The sequence below is a fragment of the Phyllobates terribilis genome, unplaced genomic scaffold (assembly GCF_046119375.1).
Source record: "Phyllobates terribilis strain yellow unplaced genomic scaffold, ASM4611937v1 Scaffold_4__5_contigs__length_816908805, whole genome shotgun sequence".
NCBI lineage: Eukaryota > Metazoa > Chordata > Amphibia > Anura > Dendrobatidae > Phyllobates > Phyllobates terribilis.
In genome coordinates, this window is record NW_027362764.1 from 166,076,417 (window position 1) to 166,094,328 (window position 17,912).

Sequence of the window (17,912 nt, forward strand, 5' to 3'; positions counted from 1 at the left end):
CCCCATTACTTGTCCTGACAAATTGGTGACCACTTTAGCCTCTCATTGAAATTCCATTAATCTTCAGCATCAAAGTCCAATGTAAAAATGTACATTTCTACCCGAAGCCTGTGACTCGCTCACAATAACCTGCATGTGAACTTGGTTTGATGCCATTTTGCTATGAATCAGCATAAAACACATTCTCCATATTACCTACGTAATATATATTTGTGATATGTAATTACATTATTTGTATGCCTCTGACTGTAGATTTCTGTTCTTCTGCTCAGTACCATGTAAAACCAATCACTTTACACCCAGACGGTGATAATTGCCACTAGCAATCAAGTCCAGGCATCACTGATCTGAAGTGCGCTCGGATTTCATTAGAAGATATAACTTATTTGACTTTCCTACAGTACCTAATAATCCATAAAGAAACCAAAACACATATGGCTTCGGGGAATAACTAGAAAATTAGGTGGCCGTTGGGGAACCGGATGAACTTTTGAACCAGAGGAACAGTGAGGGAGAAATATTAAGCAGAATGAGAGATTCCTAATGCATATAGAAATATAGGGATGTGACCTTTTGGGTTCCTTGAAAATTACATTAACATTATGAAAAATACTTATCATGTTTAGAGTTCATAATCTATCAGTTTATATACTTTTGTTGGTATGAACCACAAAGACGAAAGTCAAAAGGACAAAATAACAATAAGATTTAATAACAGACCTCGCCGTGACCTGGGCTAATTTGGTTTCGCTCATTGTGAAAATTCTGCCTGGTAGAATAGATTTAATAAAGAATTGTGTGACAGCTGAAGAATTTATTAGAAAAAAAAACAAATAAATATATTTTTTTTAATTTCTGGTTTTAAATTTTAAAATTGAAGCTGCATGTGTTTTTAAAATGAATCGAGTTTAATGTTGCAAAATAATCCATTTCATAGAAACAACTGCAAAAATTGTGCAGTGAAAGGAAAGAGGCCAGGGCTCGTCCAGACGGGTGTATTGTACCCGTGTTTAACTATTTGTATTCCGGATGCAACACTCAGACGTCCTGGAGTTTTGTTTTTTTTTACTGCTCGAGTGAACTTACAGAACCGGTGATCAATATGGCGCTGTACGAACGGCAGGACGTCAAGGTGTCACATTCGGAGACTGAATGGTTAAACACGAGCACAATACGACCCGTCTGATTACGGCCCAATGGGCGATTCCAGTGAACTGGGCATATGCCTGGTTTGCAGGCGCTCGCTCTATATACCTTTGAACTTAATATTTTTTAATCTAGTAGTAAAATCTGAATTCATGTTAAATCAGTGGATTTTACGGTCATTATTACAGACTTATCGTCAAATGATATTGTTCATACAATAAACATATATTAAGTCCCGGCCTTATCTAAATCTAATAAGCGAGCATTTAGGGAGCCGTTTTCAGTTAGTTACTGATGAATACTCCAGGAAAGCAAAATAGTGCTTCATTTCCAGCGAAAGTAAATCATATTTGGGCAGAAGACGATGGAATATACTAACTGCTCCAATATATAGGGGTAAAGATGACAAAACCTGTTTCCCCGAATCGCCGAGTACAGTATTTATTACACATGCATGCAGCTCACTTATCCCTGTTCTGCAATAGACATAATTTTATACCCCATAAAGGCAATTTATGTATCCAACGGGAATGATCTGGATAACATAAAACCTTGAGTGCTGTATTGCAGGAAGCATATTTTAGTTTAGCAATTGTACTTAGAGACAGAGTGGCCCTGCCTGATCATCATATCATGTCACCAAGCATTACTCAATCATAACTTTATAACCAACTTATAATGCTTTCACTCGCTGCATGTAATTAAATCGCCGGAGACTACATACAATGCCCATGGAAGTTACTGCAAAATATCATTTGCTAACTTTTCCTAAACGGTTCTTTATATACAGCATCATCAATTATTGCTGTAAGGAAAAAATAAAATGTTAACATAATGGCAGGCTAGGAGGAAAGTATTCTCTGGCTTTGTCTCCGGCATATTGAAACAGGCTTCTAAATCCTGTAAAAAGCAAGTGTTACTTTTTTTTAATTATTTTTTTTTAACCCTACTAACATACATAGCGCGTTCATAGTTTATAATACAGTATTTGCATTTAGTATTGAAAATTCTAGCTCTTCCAATTAAAAAAAAAAAAAAGCTCAGATTTTTTTAAACATTATTTTGCTTGCATCATACCACTATTTAAAATAAAAAGTGTAATTATTAAGACTAAAAAAAAAATAAAAACGGCACGTAAAATAAATACAAAATAAACTTATAAGATTAAAGTCATTGATAAATGCATAATCCAATGTATTTTTTTTTTAAAAATTAAAAACGAATAAAAAATGGTAAAACAATAGAATTTTTAATACTTTGTTTCGGTTGTTTTAGATATATAAAACTAGATTTATATATAAGTATAAAGTGCTAGCATCATTACATAGCTATTGTAGCTTTTATTCATAGGGAAGAAGTACTTTGGAGTTTTGTTTAATACAGATAAATTATACATATAATAATAAAACACATTAAACTGTTGAAATTGACTTTAAACAAAAGCTGCAAAAAAATCCTGAAAAATATATATTTTTAAATTATTTTGATGAATAAAATATGTGATGGGAAATGATATGTCCAAGCCAAAAATACAAATAAAATGATGTTAATAGATAGCTATTTAACAAAAACTTTTGCAGTAAAATAAAATCAATTTTGTTTAAAGAGCCACTAGAGGGAGCTCTTCAGTTCTTAAAAGATTAAGAGGAAAAGAAAACACCCGTGGGAGCTGTAACCCTATTCTATTTTTTTTATCTGTTTCTGAAGTTCTATAATTCTATTTCTAGTATCTTGTTACATGCACTTATATGAGAGCAGTATATTGTAAAGCAAACAGAAGCATACCGTCAGAAGGCAGTTCCTCATCCCTATCGCGATCTGAAACAAGAGAAGATGTGTCAGGGGGGCGAGGAAACCCATCCGACTCTTCCACATCCTCCGAGTCTCCTAAAGGGAAAGAAAAAAAAATGTCAGCTTGTGTAATAAGTTCAGAGAGAAATCTGGCATCAGCTCATTCATTTTTTTTATCCTAAAACTATTAATAGGCACAATAAAAGGTGCAAATATTTGTTAGATATAAAATGTAAAATGATGAAGAGGAATTATGTTTACATAAAATAAAATAAAAATGTAAACAAATCTTGTAGAATTTACAATCAGCTTAATAGGAAATTACCTTGTATTTGCTGCAAGTTATTAATATTAGAATATTATTCATTTTAATAACAATAATGATGATTACAATAACAATATGGATAAGTAAATTAATATATATATTTGATTACAATATAATGAACATTGTTATTACTTTAGATTTTATTTTATTCTGGTATCTTGATTGGGTGGTCTTAGGCCACTTGTAGCCAATGTAGATAATATGGGCACAACCTAAAGTGACAGCGCTGTTTGTTTCCAATTACCTATAATTTCACACAATTATTATCTTTGATTAATACAGAGTTTGGAGACATTAGCTGACATGTATCACTTTGTGTCTGTTGCTGACATTCATATAGAATTTTTGCAACTCATGAAAAAGTTTGATTTAATAAATATTGCTCAAAAGTGACCCCACCTATACGCACGCCAATCGCCAATGTTCCTAAAAAAATGTTCTCCTTCAGCACATAATTGAAAAGTTCAAATATCAGTCTGTCATGAGTTCACAGAGCCACACATCTTGTTACATTTGCTTTACAGTTATCAAAATTCTGGCTTGTAATGAGCCCGACACTATGCAATTAGTGATGCTAAAATGATTTTTTTTGTGTGTGGAAGGAGCAGTAGTTTATAATGATACCATTTGAGGATATACATATATTTTATATACATGTATTGTTATGATAGTGTAGCTACTCACTCGAGAAAATAGAAAACACACCAAAAAAAAATGCAACTGCCGGCTCTTGCACAGACTAGAGATCCTGAACTCGCAGTGCCTAGTGGTTCCTGCGTGAGCTGACATAGCTGTAACCACAGTCTAGACTATGGCAACTTGGTCCTATGCTGCCTGAAAGTATGGCTGGACATCCAAATGAGACTATCACCGGCAGGAAATAAAAGCGAGCGAAATTATATAAAGCCGCACCCAAAAGGAGATAGGGCAGAAAAATGAGTAAATGAAAACATCTGTTACCCTAAATATACTGAAGCAACTAAATACCCAGAGAAAAGATGTGTCCGCTGTGGTTCGGTGTACAGAGAAGCCGACCATCAAAGCACAGGCTCAAGGGTTCGAACGCAGACGCATGACATATATACACATATATATATTATATTTATTTTAAGTGGCACCGCAAATCTACCATCTTTCTTTTTTCTTTCCATAATATGCCATGCAGTATAAATAACAATTAAATATATTTATTTTACAGGTTATGACATTTTCGGTAGTACCAAGTATGTGTATGTTACATGGCAAACTTTTAAAAAAATGACATTTTTTAATTAAAAAGAGATTTTTTTTATTTATTCATTTCTTGGAGGTGGAGACATTGAAGAGGGGAAACTTTAAGCAGCCAGCGATACTTTGATTGCTTTTATAATGTTTTTGATTAAAATATGCAAATTGTATCTTCAGAGAGGAAAAGGAATTGAACTCGAGTGCCAACTATTGGAAATAGCAATCCTACAAGTCAATATCTACCCTTTAACGAGCCTTGTAATATGATTTAGGATAAAAGCCAAATCAGAATATTAATTTGCAGACATGGTGTTTCGAGGTATTGTCTCTCGTCAATGCAAAGTATGAGGGTATGTGCCCATGTAGCGTTTTTCAAGCGTATATGCTGCGGAAATTCCGCAGCGTAGACGCTTGTGAAACGCTATGTAATCCGCCCCCCATGGTCCCCAAGGGGATTCTGCAAGTTCTATGCCCATGCTGCGGATTTTTCCACAGCGTTTTTGATGCGTGGAAAAATCCGCAGCCTGTCCATTAATTTTGCGTTTCCGCAAGAGGAATTGTCTTTGCAATGCAATAAATAACGCAAGGCAATTCCGCATGTGGAAAACGCGCGATAAACGCACGATAAACGCGTGCGGAATTCCGCATGCGTTTTTCTGGGAGAGGACATGCAGAAATGAAGCAGAAATTTTCTGCTTCATTTCTGCAACGTGGGCACATAGCCTGAGATCTGATTTGGCTGGGTGAGAGGCTAAGACTGGAGTCTAAGGGGAAAGTTCTTTCCTACTGGAGAGTGACATGCCAGGTCTGGTAGTATGAAGAGGCTTTAATGCCTTGCATGATCCTCTGGGAAATTAAATATGCAAATTGTCTCTTCAGAGAGGAAGAGGACTTGAACTCTAGTCCCAACTATTGGAAGCAGCAATCCTACAAGTCAATATCGACTCTTTAACAAGTCTTGCAATATGACTTAGGATAAAAATCAAATCAAAATCTCAATTTGCAGACACTGTGTTTTCGGGGTATTGCCCCTCGTCAGTGCAAAAATTGTATACTGACAGGCAACCTGTTAGGCCATGCATCTGGCAAGGCCTAATAGGCAGACAAAAAAGACAGATCTGGGGGCATTGTTAGGCCTCAAGACTGACAAAGTAACCCATCATCACACCACATTCACATTGTGGAGTGCCAATAAGCAAACAAAATGAGCCCCCTCTTTGAAATACTTCAGATGCCATGGCCGCTACTAAATTCAACATATAACTGGTTGAACTGTTGAGATAATGGTTAATTCCAATGCTGGCAGGGCAGAAAGAGACTGATTGTGTATTACAGCCAAACTCCTGACACAGTACTCAAGATCATTACGAATGCAACATGTGGCAAGATGTGGAAACTGGCACGAGCTTATTATTATTTATTTTAAAGCATCATTAATTCCAGGGTACTGTATTTGTGATGAGAGTTTACATACATTTATATAATATTCAAGAAAAGTAAGCAAATTAGTGACTGACTGATATAGAGGAGGAGCGCAATCTGCCTTAATGGGCTTGCAATCTACAGAGTATTGTAGGTGGAGGGGGGATAGGAGCAGTTCTAGTGGCAGAGAGGTGGCAGCTGAGTTTTTGCAGGCTGTAGGCTTTCCTGAAGAATTTAGTTTTTAGATTGCATCTGGAGGCCTAAATTGTGGCAGACAATCTGATTTACTGAGATAGTGAGTTCTAGAGGATGGGTGATACTCAGTAAAAATCTTGGAGATGGTTGTTTGAGGAACATATAAGGGTGCAGGAAAAAAAGAGATCTTGTGTGGACCAGAATTATGTGCTGGGAGGTATCCAGAGATTAGTTCGGAGATCTATAGTTAGTACTCTAAACTGAATTGTTTGCTGTATTTGTAGCCAGTAAAGGGGTTGACAGAGAGAAGAAACCAAGGAGTAGGAAGGGAAGAGGTAGATTTATCGGGCAGTACTGTAGATGTATGCAAGATTGTTAAATGAGAGACCACAGCTGAGGATGTTGCAGTAGTCGAGGCAGGAGGTGGTGAGGGTATTTACTGACATTTTTGTTGACTAGGGGTTGAGAAAATGGTGAATTCAAGAAATGCTTTTGAGTTGAAGGTGCCAGGAGGTGGTAAGGGCTTAGACATGTGGTTTGAAGCACAGAGCAGAATCAAGGATTGCACCCAGGCAGCGTACTTGTAAGAAAGGAGAAAGTGTGAAGTTTTTTCCGCTTTGAGTTTTAGGAAGTGTTATGAGAAAAAGGAGGATTTGGCTGATAGAAACTCTTGAGAAAAGTAAGAGGTTCCAGAGCCTTGAGCGACAATAACAGAAAGAGGATGGGATAAGGAGGTAGTATCTGAATGGGAGATGCTAAATGTGTGGTTGGTAAGGTATGAAGCGATGCAGCAGAGGGCCAGGTCTGTGGTGCCAAAGGAAGAGAGGATCTGTAGGAGCGAAATAATGATGGACTGCTCTGCTGCGTTCCTACTCCTGAAGACAACAATCGCACTATGTGTACAGTGTCATGCAGTGTTACATGTAATGTGAATAGTGATGTGCTTCTTATATAATGCGTTAATGTATAATGTGAGTAGTGCAGGGTAAGCACAGAATTAAACTAGGGATAAAATAGGTACTGTTTATTTGGCACCCCTGCGGGTCCAATTGCCACAGAGGTACTGCATCTCAGCCAGAGGTGTGGTACCCCACTCTCAGGTAAGGAGGGAGCACTACCCGGGACCCACACACTCACATCCAACACTACATCACTCTTTAGGGAAGGTCCAGTTAGCTCCTAAGGGAGAGCACAGGCCTGTGTAGGGGGATGGAACTAAGTAGAGGAGGTGGGTAGAGAAAGTAGTTTAGGGGAGCACTGAAAGAAGAGTATAAAAGCAGGGTGGAAACATCTAGAAGGGTTGTTGGTTGTTCAGAGGACAGTGGTGAGTAAGGTCCTGACAGCGAGGGGGCCCAGTCAAAGGGGCCCAGGAGGAGAGTGAGGAGATGTTATCTGCGTGACAGCGTGACAAATCAGGGATGTTCATGGGCAGAGCCGATTTTTTGGCGCAAACAAGTCGGAAACCCGAACACGAACCTGAATTTGAAATGTCGAACAAATTCACTCAACATTACTAATGATATGGAATGAGTTTTATGAAGGCTCATTCCACCAATTATTTCCCCATCTTAAAAGTTCATTACTAATAAATACTAATAAGCTTCCCAAGAGTCCTATGGAAAACCAACCACATCTCTCACAGCACATGCTGAATGACAAACCCTGCTCCGTTACATCTGTATATGGTGTCTGATCTAGCAATATAAGAACTGCATCTACAGTATATATGGGACCATATGAAAATTCAACACTGGAAACATTTTCTCTCTCTGAAACAATACCACTAAAAGTTTGTCACTGATGTTATGAGTTTATTTCAATGAACTGTAAGAAACCTCTTTTCTGGACCTGTAACAGGGACCTGAATCCTCATTCATCTTTGTCTAAAGGCACTTAATATCTGTTACTTGTATTTTGCCAAGTAATGCTGTGATTGAAGTTTAGGGGCATTATAATTAGGAACATTACACACTAATCGGACATTGAAATGAATTGTATGTTGAGAAGAATTCTTAGAGCCCCATTAGTTCACAGTCATTCTATTACAATCAGAAATACTGTCAGTGGTGCCTTGAGCTTGTGCCAATGACAACAGCATAAATTCTGCATCTCATTTCTGTGATCATAAAATTAATGATCAGTTTAAAAATACTTCTTTGTAAAAAGTTATAGCACAAGACGAACGCTGGAATCTCAGCTAGAGGCATGGAGGGATAATTAAAACTTCACAGCTAATTAAAATATCTTATAAAATGCATGCTACAGAGGAGCGATGGCTGCAAAGTCAATGGAGATAATTGCAGGGAAGACACAGGTGGAAAAATCGGCAGTTGTCTTATTCTACTATATGGTGGATCTTACTATTCTTTGTAGGTGAATTGGATTACATAAAAACATATTTTGAGATGTACATGGGGACAATACTATGGCACAGAGTCCCTGCGACTCATTTTACAGAGCAATAGCACTCTGCGCTCCGCTGTATGTTGCCATCACACGGCAATGTATAAGAGCTTTTACTTGTCCATGTACTGTGTATTTGAAAAAACAAAAATGTGCACGAACATATACAATAAGGCACAGACTTATGTGACGGATCAGAAAGAATCTCACTGCACATCCTATTCTGGGCCATTTTTGTATCTCAGACTTGGCCATTAAATTCTGAATAGCAAAAGAAAAAAAACAGAATGTACATGGAAGCCCTTTGCTATCTGTATTTCAGTGATCGCAATTTGTGGTCACAAAATCTGACACAACCGTCTGTATGTTACCTAATGGAGATATTGTCCCTACTGGGTCTAGGTAGAAAGTATGTAACTTCGTAATTCAACATCTGATGAAGCATGCCACATTTTCTTCAGGAGAAAAGACTTACAAAGAATCTGTCTGCAGGTTTTCGCTTTGTAAGCTGACAACAGAATGATGTAGGGAGGGAGACTCTGATTCCAGTGATGTGTCACTTAGTTTACTGGGTGCAACAGTTGTGATAGAATCACAGTTTTCTTTGCTGCAGATCTAGCAGTGCTCAGAATGCTGAGCTGTATAACGCGCCCACACCACTGATTGGCAGCTTTCTGTGTGCAGTGTATATTGATAGAAACCTGCTAATCAGTGCTGGGGGTCGGAGTAGGAGGCACGAGGCCAGATTGCCCTGTAGTGATAACCTCCTGGTAACTGATTGTATTGAAACAGCAAAACACAGCCTAGTAAGGGACACATCACTGTAATCAGGATCTCCGCCTCTACATCATGGTGCTCTCAGATTACATAGCAGTAACCTGGTAACAGATTCCCTTTAAAATCACTCTATATGGACAAAAATATTGGAACACTTACACATTACAACTACGAGAGATTTTATGACATCCCATTCCAAATCCATGCACATTAAGTCTTTATTCACACATCAGTATTTTTGATCAGTATTTGTGTGCCAAAACTGACAAATGTCAGTCTTTCAATTATAGTTTTCTCTGTAAGTTCCTCTCCTGGTTTTGGCATACAAACACTGATGCAAAATGCTGACATGTGAATAAGCCCTTATGTGGAGCTCGTCCCCCTTTACAGCTATAACGGCTTCCACTCTTCTATTAAGGCACCAGACATCAGAGATCAATCATTTTATTGTGGTGTTCTTTCTCAGTTGTGACAAATAAATAAAGGCGCTGTGGATTTCAGATATCCTACAAGAAAAAAATAATCTCCTCCTTTTATCCTCATGCAGCCCTCTCACTATTGATGCCATGCTACAGCTCTGTACAACGCACGGGTTTACAGGACAATAAAATAGTCATGTGGCATCTAACATAATTTAGGGAATTGTTTTTCAACCACATTGTCATATGCTCAGATTGTTATTAAAAACTAGCTTCATCCATGTATTAACTTTTTATATAACACATGAATGAGATTCAGATACTACTTTATTCCTGGAGATGATGATAAAGGATGCAGTGTTGTTACATAGTAACATCACACCACAATATAGTGAAAGCATCACATCCATCTGCAGACAAGTGAGCTGCAATCTGTCTGGAAAACAATGGAACAATGTAGTTCTCATTCAAAGCACCAAGCCAGCAGAGTCTGGACACATGAGCAGGCATTTCCATTGCTGTTGTGCAACGGCTACAGGCTACAGACTTTACAATGTTGCCCTGGCCTCGATGATAATGCAGTTACAAGATTAAATACATGTCTCTGTTCCTCTACTGAATTTTCATTACTGGTCAAATAGATTACCAGGAACCATAAATGTGCATGGTGTGTTTCAGGGATAACAGCAGGGGGTATCACACAGATCCCACCACTGCCAGCAGATTGTCAAGGGAGACACTGGAGAGATCACGCAGATCCCACTACTGCCACTACCTATTGTTTATACAGGCCCATTAGACACCTGTTACAGGTAGCGTATGACAAATTACAAAAAACCCAAACTCTGATTTTTGTTAGATCAGGCTTTCAGGACATTTTAGCCCCTGGGGGTCTCAGGCAGTAGATATTGTTTTCATGTTTCCTATCACGATTTTGCCTTTCTGTGTAGGTGAAACTTGGCATGGATAGGAACATCCATCTGCTGATATTAAACTGAAGGTGTTAGAATGGTCTTACGGTGATGTGAGTGAATGTATTATGTTCATTCCTTTGCTACGACGCCGAAAATATATCTCCCATAAATATTGGAACAATTTAAACTCCAATATTTATAAGTGACCACTGGCTCCAGAAAGCCTGAGATAACTCCTTTGAACAGAGAAAATTCTTGCCTCCAAAGTGTACTTCTCAGCCTCTGAGTATATGAATCTTAGCCTCTTTGGCTGGTTCTCATCAGATTCTTTGTACTTACCTGTTCAAGGCAGGATGCCCCACTTCAATGGAGGTTGAACTGTCAGCTCTTTATCACTTCCCCAGTTATAATTAGTTTCTCACTTCCCCAGTTATACTAATTAATCCCATATCTTCAATGTGAGGATAATATGTCTCCTCCCTGGAGATTTCCTTATGGATTTTACAATTGTGTGATGATATTATCGTTCCTCCAGCTAGAAAGATTGACTTTTCTGTGCTCCTGATTCATTATGTACAGTCAATACAAAACTAGGATTCCTCTCCTTTGAGTTCCAAACATATTAAAAATCTACTTCACATCAGTTACATTAACATACTGCCCAACACTTTAATCCTCATTTTCAGGACATTTTAAGCCACATTTTAATTTCCATTTTGAATGCTCATTTTAGCTGCATATTTGCATAAGCCCCTCCCCTTGCAACAATCCTTATGTTAATGGGACAGCTGAGAGGCATGATAAAAGCTCTCATCGGACCAATTTCTTGGTCTCCCAGTCACAACTATATAATAGAAGAAGGATGGCTGACAGCACCCGCTGAGGGAAGATGCCTGTTCCACGTCCCAAGGAACCCACTTGGGATAAATACACAGAAGAGAAGCAAAGGAACATCATCCAGTCCAGGGTGTTGAATTCAATCTTGTCTTTACTCTGCCATCATTACAATGTTTCGACCACAAAATGGTCTTTATCAAATACTTGATAAAGACCATTTTGTGGTCGAAACGCTGTATATAATAAGAATAAAGACAAGATTGAATTCAACACCCTGGCTGGATGCTGTTCCTTTTCTTCTCCCAATCACAACTATTCTTGTATGTACAGTTAGGTTCAGAAATATTTGGACAGTTACACAAGTTTTCGCATTTTAGCTGTTTTCAAAAACATATTCAATATATAGTTATATAATCAATGTGGGCTTAAAGTGCAGATTGTCAACTTGAGGATATTCACATCCTATTTGGAGTAAGGGTTTAGAAATTACAGCTTTTAAACATTTAGCTGCCTCTTTTTAAAGGGACCAAAAGTAATTGGACAATATCTCAAAAACCCTTTAATGGACTGCATGGGCTCTTCCCTCATTAATCAATCATCAATTAGGCAGGTAAAATGTCTGGAGGTGATTTCAAGTGTGGCATTTGCATTTGGAAGCTGTTGCTGTGAACCCACCACATACAGTCAAAGGAGCTCTCAATGGAAGAGAAACAGACCATCATTAGGCTAAAAAAAAGAAGAAATCCATCAGAGAGATATAATAAATGTTAGGAGTGTCTAAATCAACCGTTTTTTACATTCTGCAAAAAAAAAAACGCACTGGTGAGCTTGAGAACGCAAAAAGTCCTGTACATCCACGAAATACAACAGTGGTGGATGATTGCAGAATCCTTTCCATAGTGAAGGAAAACCTCTACACAACATCCACCCAAGTGAAGAACACTCTCCAGGAAGGGTTTCAGTGTTTAAGTTTACTATAAAGAAAAGACTTCATTAGAGCTAATCCAGATCAACCTTTACCAGAATGATGGGAAGAAGAAAGTATAGAGAAGGCTTGGAACGGCTCATGATCCAAAGCACAGCACATCCTCTGAAAACAGGCATTGTGATGGCATGGGCATGCATGGCTTCCACTGGCACTTCCAATGGCACTTGGTCACTAGTGTTTATCGATGATGTGACTGAAGACAGAAGCAGCCGGATTAATTCTGAAGCGTACAGGGCTATATTTTCTGCTCAGATTCAAAAGAAATGCAGCAAGGTTGATTGGACGGCGTTTCACAGTACAGATGGACAATAACTCTAAACATACCGTGAAAGCAACACAGGAGGTTTTTTAACCACTTTACCCCCCAAAGCTGTTTGCACCTTAATGACCAGGCCAATTTTTACAATTCTGACCAGTGTAAATTTATGATGCAATAACTCAGGAACGCTTCAATGGATCCCACTGATTCTGAGACTGTTTTTTTGTGACATATTGTACTTCCTAATAGTGGTAACATTGGTTCGATATGATTTGCGTTTAATTGTGAAAAAATGGAAATTTTGTGAAAATTTTGCAATTTTCAAATTTTTTATTTTTATTCCTTTAAATCAGAGACTTATGTCACACAAAATAGTTCATAAATAACATTTCCCACATGTCTACTTTGCATCAGCACAGTTTTTGAAACATAATTTTTTTTTTTTTTTTTTAAGTTATAAGGATTAAAATTTGATCAGCAATTTCTAATTTTTCCAAAAAAATTTACAAAACCATTTTTTTAGGGGCCCTATCATATTTGAAGTGACTTTGAGGGGTCTATATGACAGAAAATAACAAAAAGTGACACCATTCTAAAAACTGAACCTCTCAATGTGCTCAAAACAACATTCAAGAAGTTTATTAACCCTTCATGTGCTTCACAGGAATTAATGGAATGTGGAAGGAAAAAATAAACATTTAACTTTTTTTTCACAAAAAACTTTAGACCCAATTTTTTTAACTTTCACAATGGTAACAAAAGAAAATGGACCCCAAAATTTGTTGTGCAATTTCTCCTGAGCACGGTGATACCACATATGTTGGGGAAAACCACTGTTTTGGAGCACGATAGGGCTCGCAAGGGATGGAGCGCCATTTGACTTTTTGAATGTAAAATTTGCTTGAATAATTAGCGGACACCATGTCGCATTTGGGGAGCCCCTGATGTGCCTAAGCAGTGGAAACCCCCCGCAAGTGACCCTATTTTGAAAACTAGACCCCACAGGGAACTTAAGTAGATGTGTGGTGAGCACCGTGAATCCCCAGGTGCTTCACAGAAGTTCATAACAATGAGCCGTAAGAATAAAAAAAATCACATTTTTCCCCAAAAAATGTTTTTTAGCCCCAATTTTTTTATTTTCACAAGGATAAAAGGAGAAAATGGACCCCAAAATTTGTTGTGCAATTTTTGCTGAGTACGTTGAAACCCTATATGTAGGGAAAAATTACTGTTTTGGTGCACGGCAGGGCTCAGAAAGGAAGGAGTAACATTTTGGAATGCAGACTTTGATGAAATGGTCTGGGGGAGTCATATTGCATTTGAAGAGACTCTGATATGCCTAAATAGTGGAAACTTCCCAAAAGTGACCCCATTTTGGAAACTAGACCCCTCAAGGTATTTAGATGTGTGGTGAGCACCTTGAACCCACAGGTGCTTCACAGAATTTTACAACGTGGACTGTAAAAATGAAAAAAAAAAAAATTTTCCACAAAAATGTTGTTTTAGCCCTATATATTTTCATTTTCACAAGGATAGCAGGAGGAAATAGACCCACAAATTTGTTGTGCAATTTCTCCTGAGTACACTGATACCCTATATGTGGTCGAAAGCTACTTTTGAGGCACAGTACTAAGCTCAGAAGGGAAGAAGCGCCATATTGTAGTTCATATTTTGTTGGGCTGGTTTGACGGTGCCATGTCAATTCGCAGAGCCCCTAAAGTGCCAAAACAGCAGAACCCCCCATAAGAGACCCAATTTTACAAACTACACCACTCAATTAATTCATCCAGGTGTGCAGTGAGCTTGTTGACACCACATGTGCTTCACAGAATTTTACACCATTGGGCGGTGAAGAAAGAATAATTAGATTTTTACCAACAAAATTTTGTTTTAGCCCCAAATTTTTCATTTTCACACTGGGAAATGGGTAAAAATGGCACCAAAATTTGTCGCACAATTTTTGCTGAATGTAGAAATACACCATTTGTGGATGTACAGTACTGCTTAGCCACACGGCGAGACTCAGGAGGGACGGAGTGCTATTTGCCTCCTGGAGCGCAGATTTTCCTAGAATTGTATGCAGACTCCACTTATCTCGTAGTGCTAGAACAGCAGAATCCCCCCTCAAGTGACTCCATTTTGGAAATTATACCCCTTTGGGAATTTATCTACAAGTGTAGTGAGGATTTTAACTACATGAGTGTTTTCCAGAAACAAGCAGCAGTGGATGTTGCTGAGTGAAAATTGCAAACTGCCGTTGTAGTGGCCAGTATGGTATGCCTAGCTCTTGCTTCTGGAGACATGCACCCGTAAATTAGGCGGGCTCTCATTGCTACAGAAATTCCAAACATGTGGATGCTATCTGTGGTTTAGGCACACTGTGGGGCTCAAAAGGGAGGTGGGCATTTGTATTTGGGAGCACAGAATTTGTTGCATTTTTTTGGGGGGCAAGGGTCATTTCGCTTTTCCAGAGCCTTTGTGCTACTAGTAACGTGGAAGCCCAATATATTTCCGTTAACAGATGAGGGACTTGAGTGAGGACTTGCTATTTTGTGGATTGAGTCGAAACTTTTATTGTGATCCAAAATGTTGTGTAAAATGTTCCCATTAATCCTGTGCTCTACACTGAGCACTGATATCAGGGTTTCCATTTAAATCTCCAAGTGACATAATTCAGATGAAAACCCTGAGGGATACATTCACTATAATGAGGCAGCAGAGTTACTCTGGACTCCATCTGGCCTCTGTTTAGCAGTGTCCTTTTTTTCCAGAGGTTCACAAAACTGTGGCCGACGGCACTTTTTTCCACTCCTAATGAAAAAAAGGCGAACACCGCCGGATCACAGGCCAGATGGCGTCCACGGTGCCTCTATTTGCCTCATTACAGGGAATCTTCCACAAGGGGTTCTATCTAAATCACGTATTTCAGAAATTTACATGGAAACCCGGTATAAGCGCTCAACGCAGAGCACAGGATAAATGTGAGCAGAGCCATACTGCGATCTTTGGTAGGTTGAATGAACAAATCTGCAGCAGGTGAAGAATTGGTTTTATTTATTTTTTACGCTGTTCCTCGTGTGATATAAGTGATTAGATGACTTAATTCTTCAGGTCGTTGCGATTACAGCGATACCAGATTTATATCGGGTTTTTATGATTGGCTGCTGTCACACATTAAAAAACGCTTTTTTTGTTGCAAAGACTAGTTTTTGCATCACCATTTTTTGAAAGCTATAATTTTTCCATATTTCAGCTGACACGAGTCATGTGATGGCTTTTTTTTTACGGGACAAGTTGACGTTTTTAATGGTACCATTTTTGGGCACGTGACATTTTTTGATTGCTTTATATTCCGATTTTTGGGAAGCAGAATAAACAAAAAAAAATCATTCAGGATTGTTTTTTTGGGACTTTTTTATGCCGTTCCGCGTGTGGTAAAATTGATAAGGCAGCTTTATTCCTCGGGTCAGTATGTTTACAGTGATACTACATTTATAATTTTTTTACGTTTTGGCGCTTTTGCACAAAAACTATTTAATAGAAAGAAGAATTTTTTTTGCATTGCTTTATTCTAAAAGCTATAACTTTTATTTTTTGGCTGATAGAGCTGTATGGCAGCTTGTTTTTTTGCAAGACAAGATGAAGTTTTCAGCGGTACCATTTTTATTGACTTTAATTTTTTTACTACATTTTATTCGACTTTTTGTTCGGCAGTATGAAGATAAAGCACCGGTTTTTGCTTTGTTTTTTATTTTATTTTTTTTACCATGTCCACTAAAGGGGTTAACTAGTGGGACACCCTTATAGGTCAGGTCATTCCGGACACGTCGATACCAAATATGTTTTTTTTTTTTTCCATAATAATATTTATTTATGGGTACAATATATATATATATATATATATATATATTTTTTTTTTTTTACTTTTCTACTTTGTCCCACTATGGGACTTTCATTTTTTGCAGGCTGATCGCTTGTATAGCATAGGGATGCAAGGGCATCCCTAAGCTATGCGGGCTGTCAGCGCTGCATTGCAAGCAAGCATGTTAGATCATGCACTGCGCATGATCTAACTAACTTGCTGGTGCCTGGTGACCCGGATGTCGTCATGATGACATCGGGTCACCATGGCAACGATCGGGACCCCAAGATGACGTCACGGGGTCTCCAATCCAAGGTAAGAGGGGCTGTCTTACCCCTGCCTGCTCCGGAAATTCTGCAATCGACTTTGATCGCAGCACTTCGGGGGTTAATGTGCCGGGTGTCAGCTGTCAGAATCAGCTGACACCCACCGGAGATCCGCTCCTTGAGACGTAATAATATGTACCTGGTCATTAAGGCCCAGGGCACAAAGGAAGTATTATTACACTTCACATCAGAAAGGGGTTAAAGGGGTTAAAGGATTATTCCCAAAATCATAATGTGGTATTATAATAAAGTACACATTTATTTATTTGTGCCAAAATAACCCATTTTTCAATAAGCCCCTTTTTGTACATAAAACCCAGAGAAACTCAGAAAATGCCCCACTATCCTGTTGTCCCAGCTCATGTCGATCATGCGCACTGCAGTTTCTCTCAGTTTGCTTCATAGTTACATAGTTTATAAGGCCGAAAAAAGACAAGCGTCCATCCAGTTCAGCCTATTTCTTGTGCACTGCAGCTATTCCGCAGCGTTGATCCAGAGGAAGGCAAAAAAAAAACATGCGGTATAGGCCAATTTACATCAAATTTACTTCAAGCATAGCTCTCCTATGACTCCAGCAGGGCCAGTTTTAGAGAGAGGGTGAGACCCTGGGCAAAAATTAACAATGGGGCCCCAAATACTATCATATTGCATTTCACGCAAAAATATATAGGGTGCACTTACACAAGTTGATTTTAGACTGTTAAAGGGAATCTGTCACATGAAAAAATGCTATTAACCTGCAGATATGGAGTTAATCAGCACGTTAATAGCGTTCTGACACCGTGTGGCACCCACACTTAGACTCCGCTGCCGGGAGGAAATTAACTTTATAAACCCCTAGGCAGCAATTAGGTTACAGTCATAGTGGCGGCACCGATGCGGGTTCAGTCACTGCTCAGTGTTTAGAGAGAGGTGGCTGTAACTACACCCAGGCACTGACTGACAGCTGCTCAGCATTAGGGCCTGCTGTCAGTCAGTGCAGGGGCGCAGTTATACACAGAGCAGTGACTGAACCCCCTAA

General features: G+C 38.6%; 1 protein-coding gene across 1 annotated transcript in view; it reads right to left on the minus strand.

Moving 5' to 3' along the window:
* The window catches only part of SKAP2 (src kinase associated phosphoprotein 2), a 363,025-nt gene that overhangs the window by 254,444 nt on the left and 90,669 nt on the right, over positions 1 to 17,912 (minus strand). Inside the window, exon 4 of the mRNA XM_073677891.1 lies at positions 2,932 to 3,033. Coding sequence (XP_073533992.1) covers positions 2,932 to 3,033 — 102 coding nt within the window. The remainder of the gene's footprint in view (positions 1 to 2,931; positions 3,034 to 17,912) is intronic.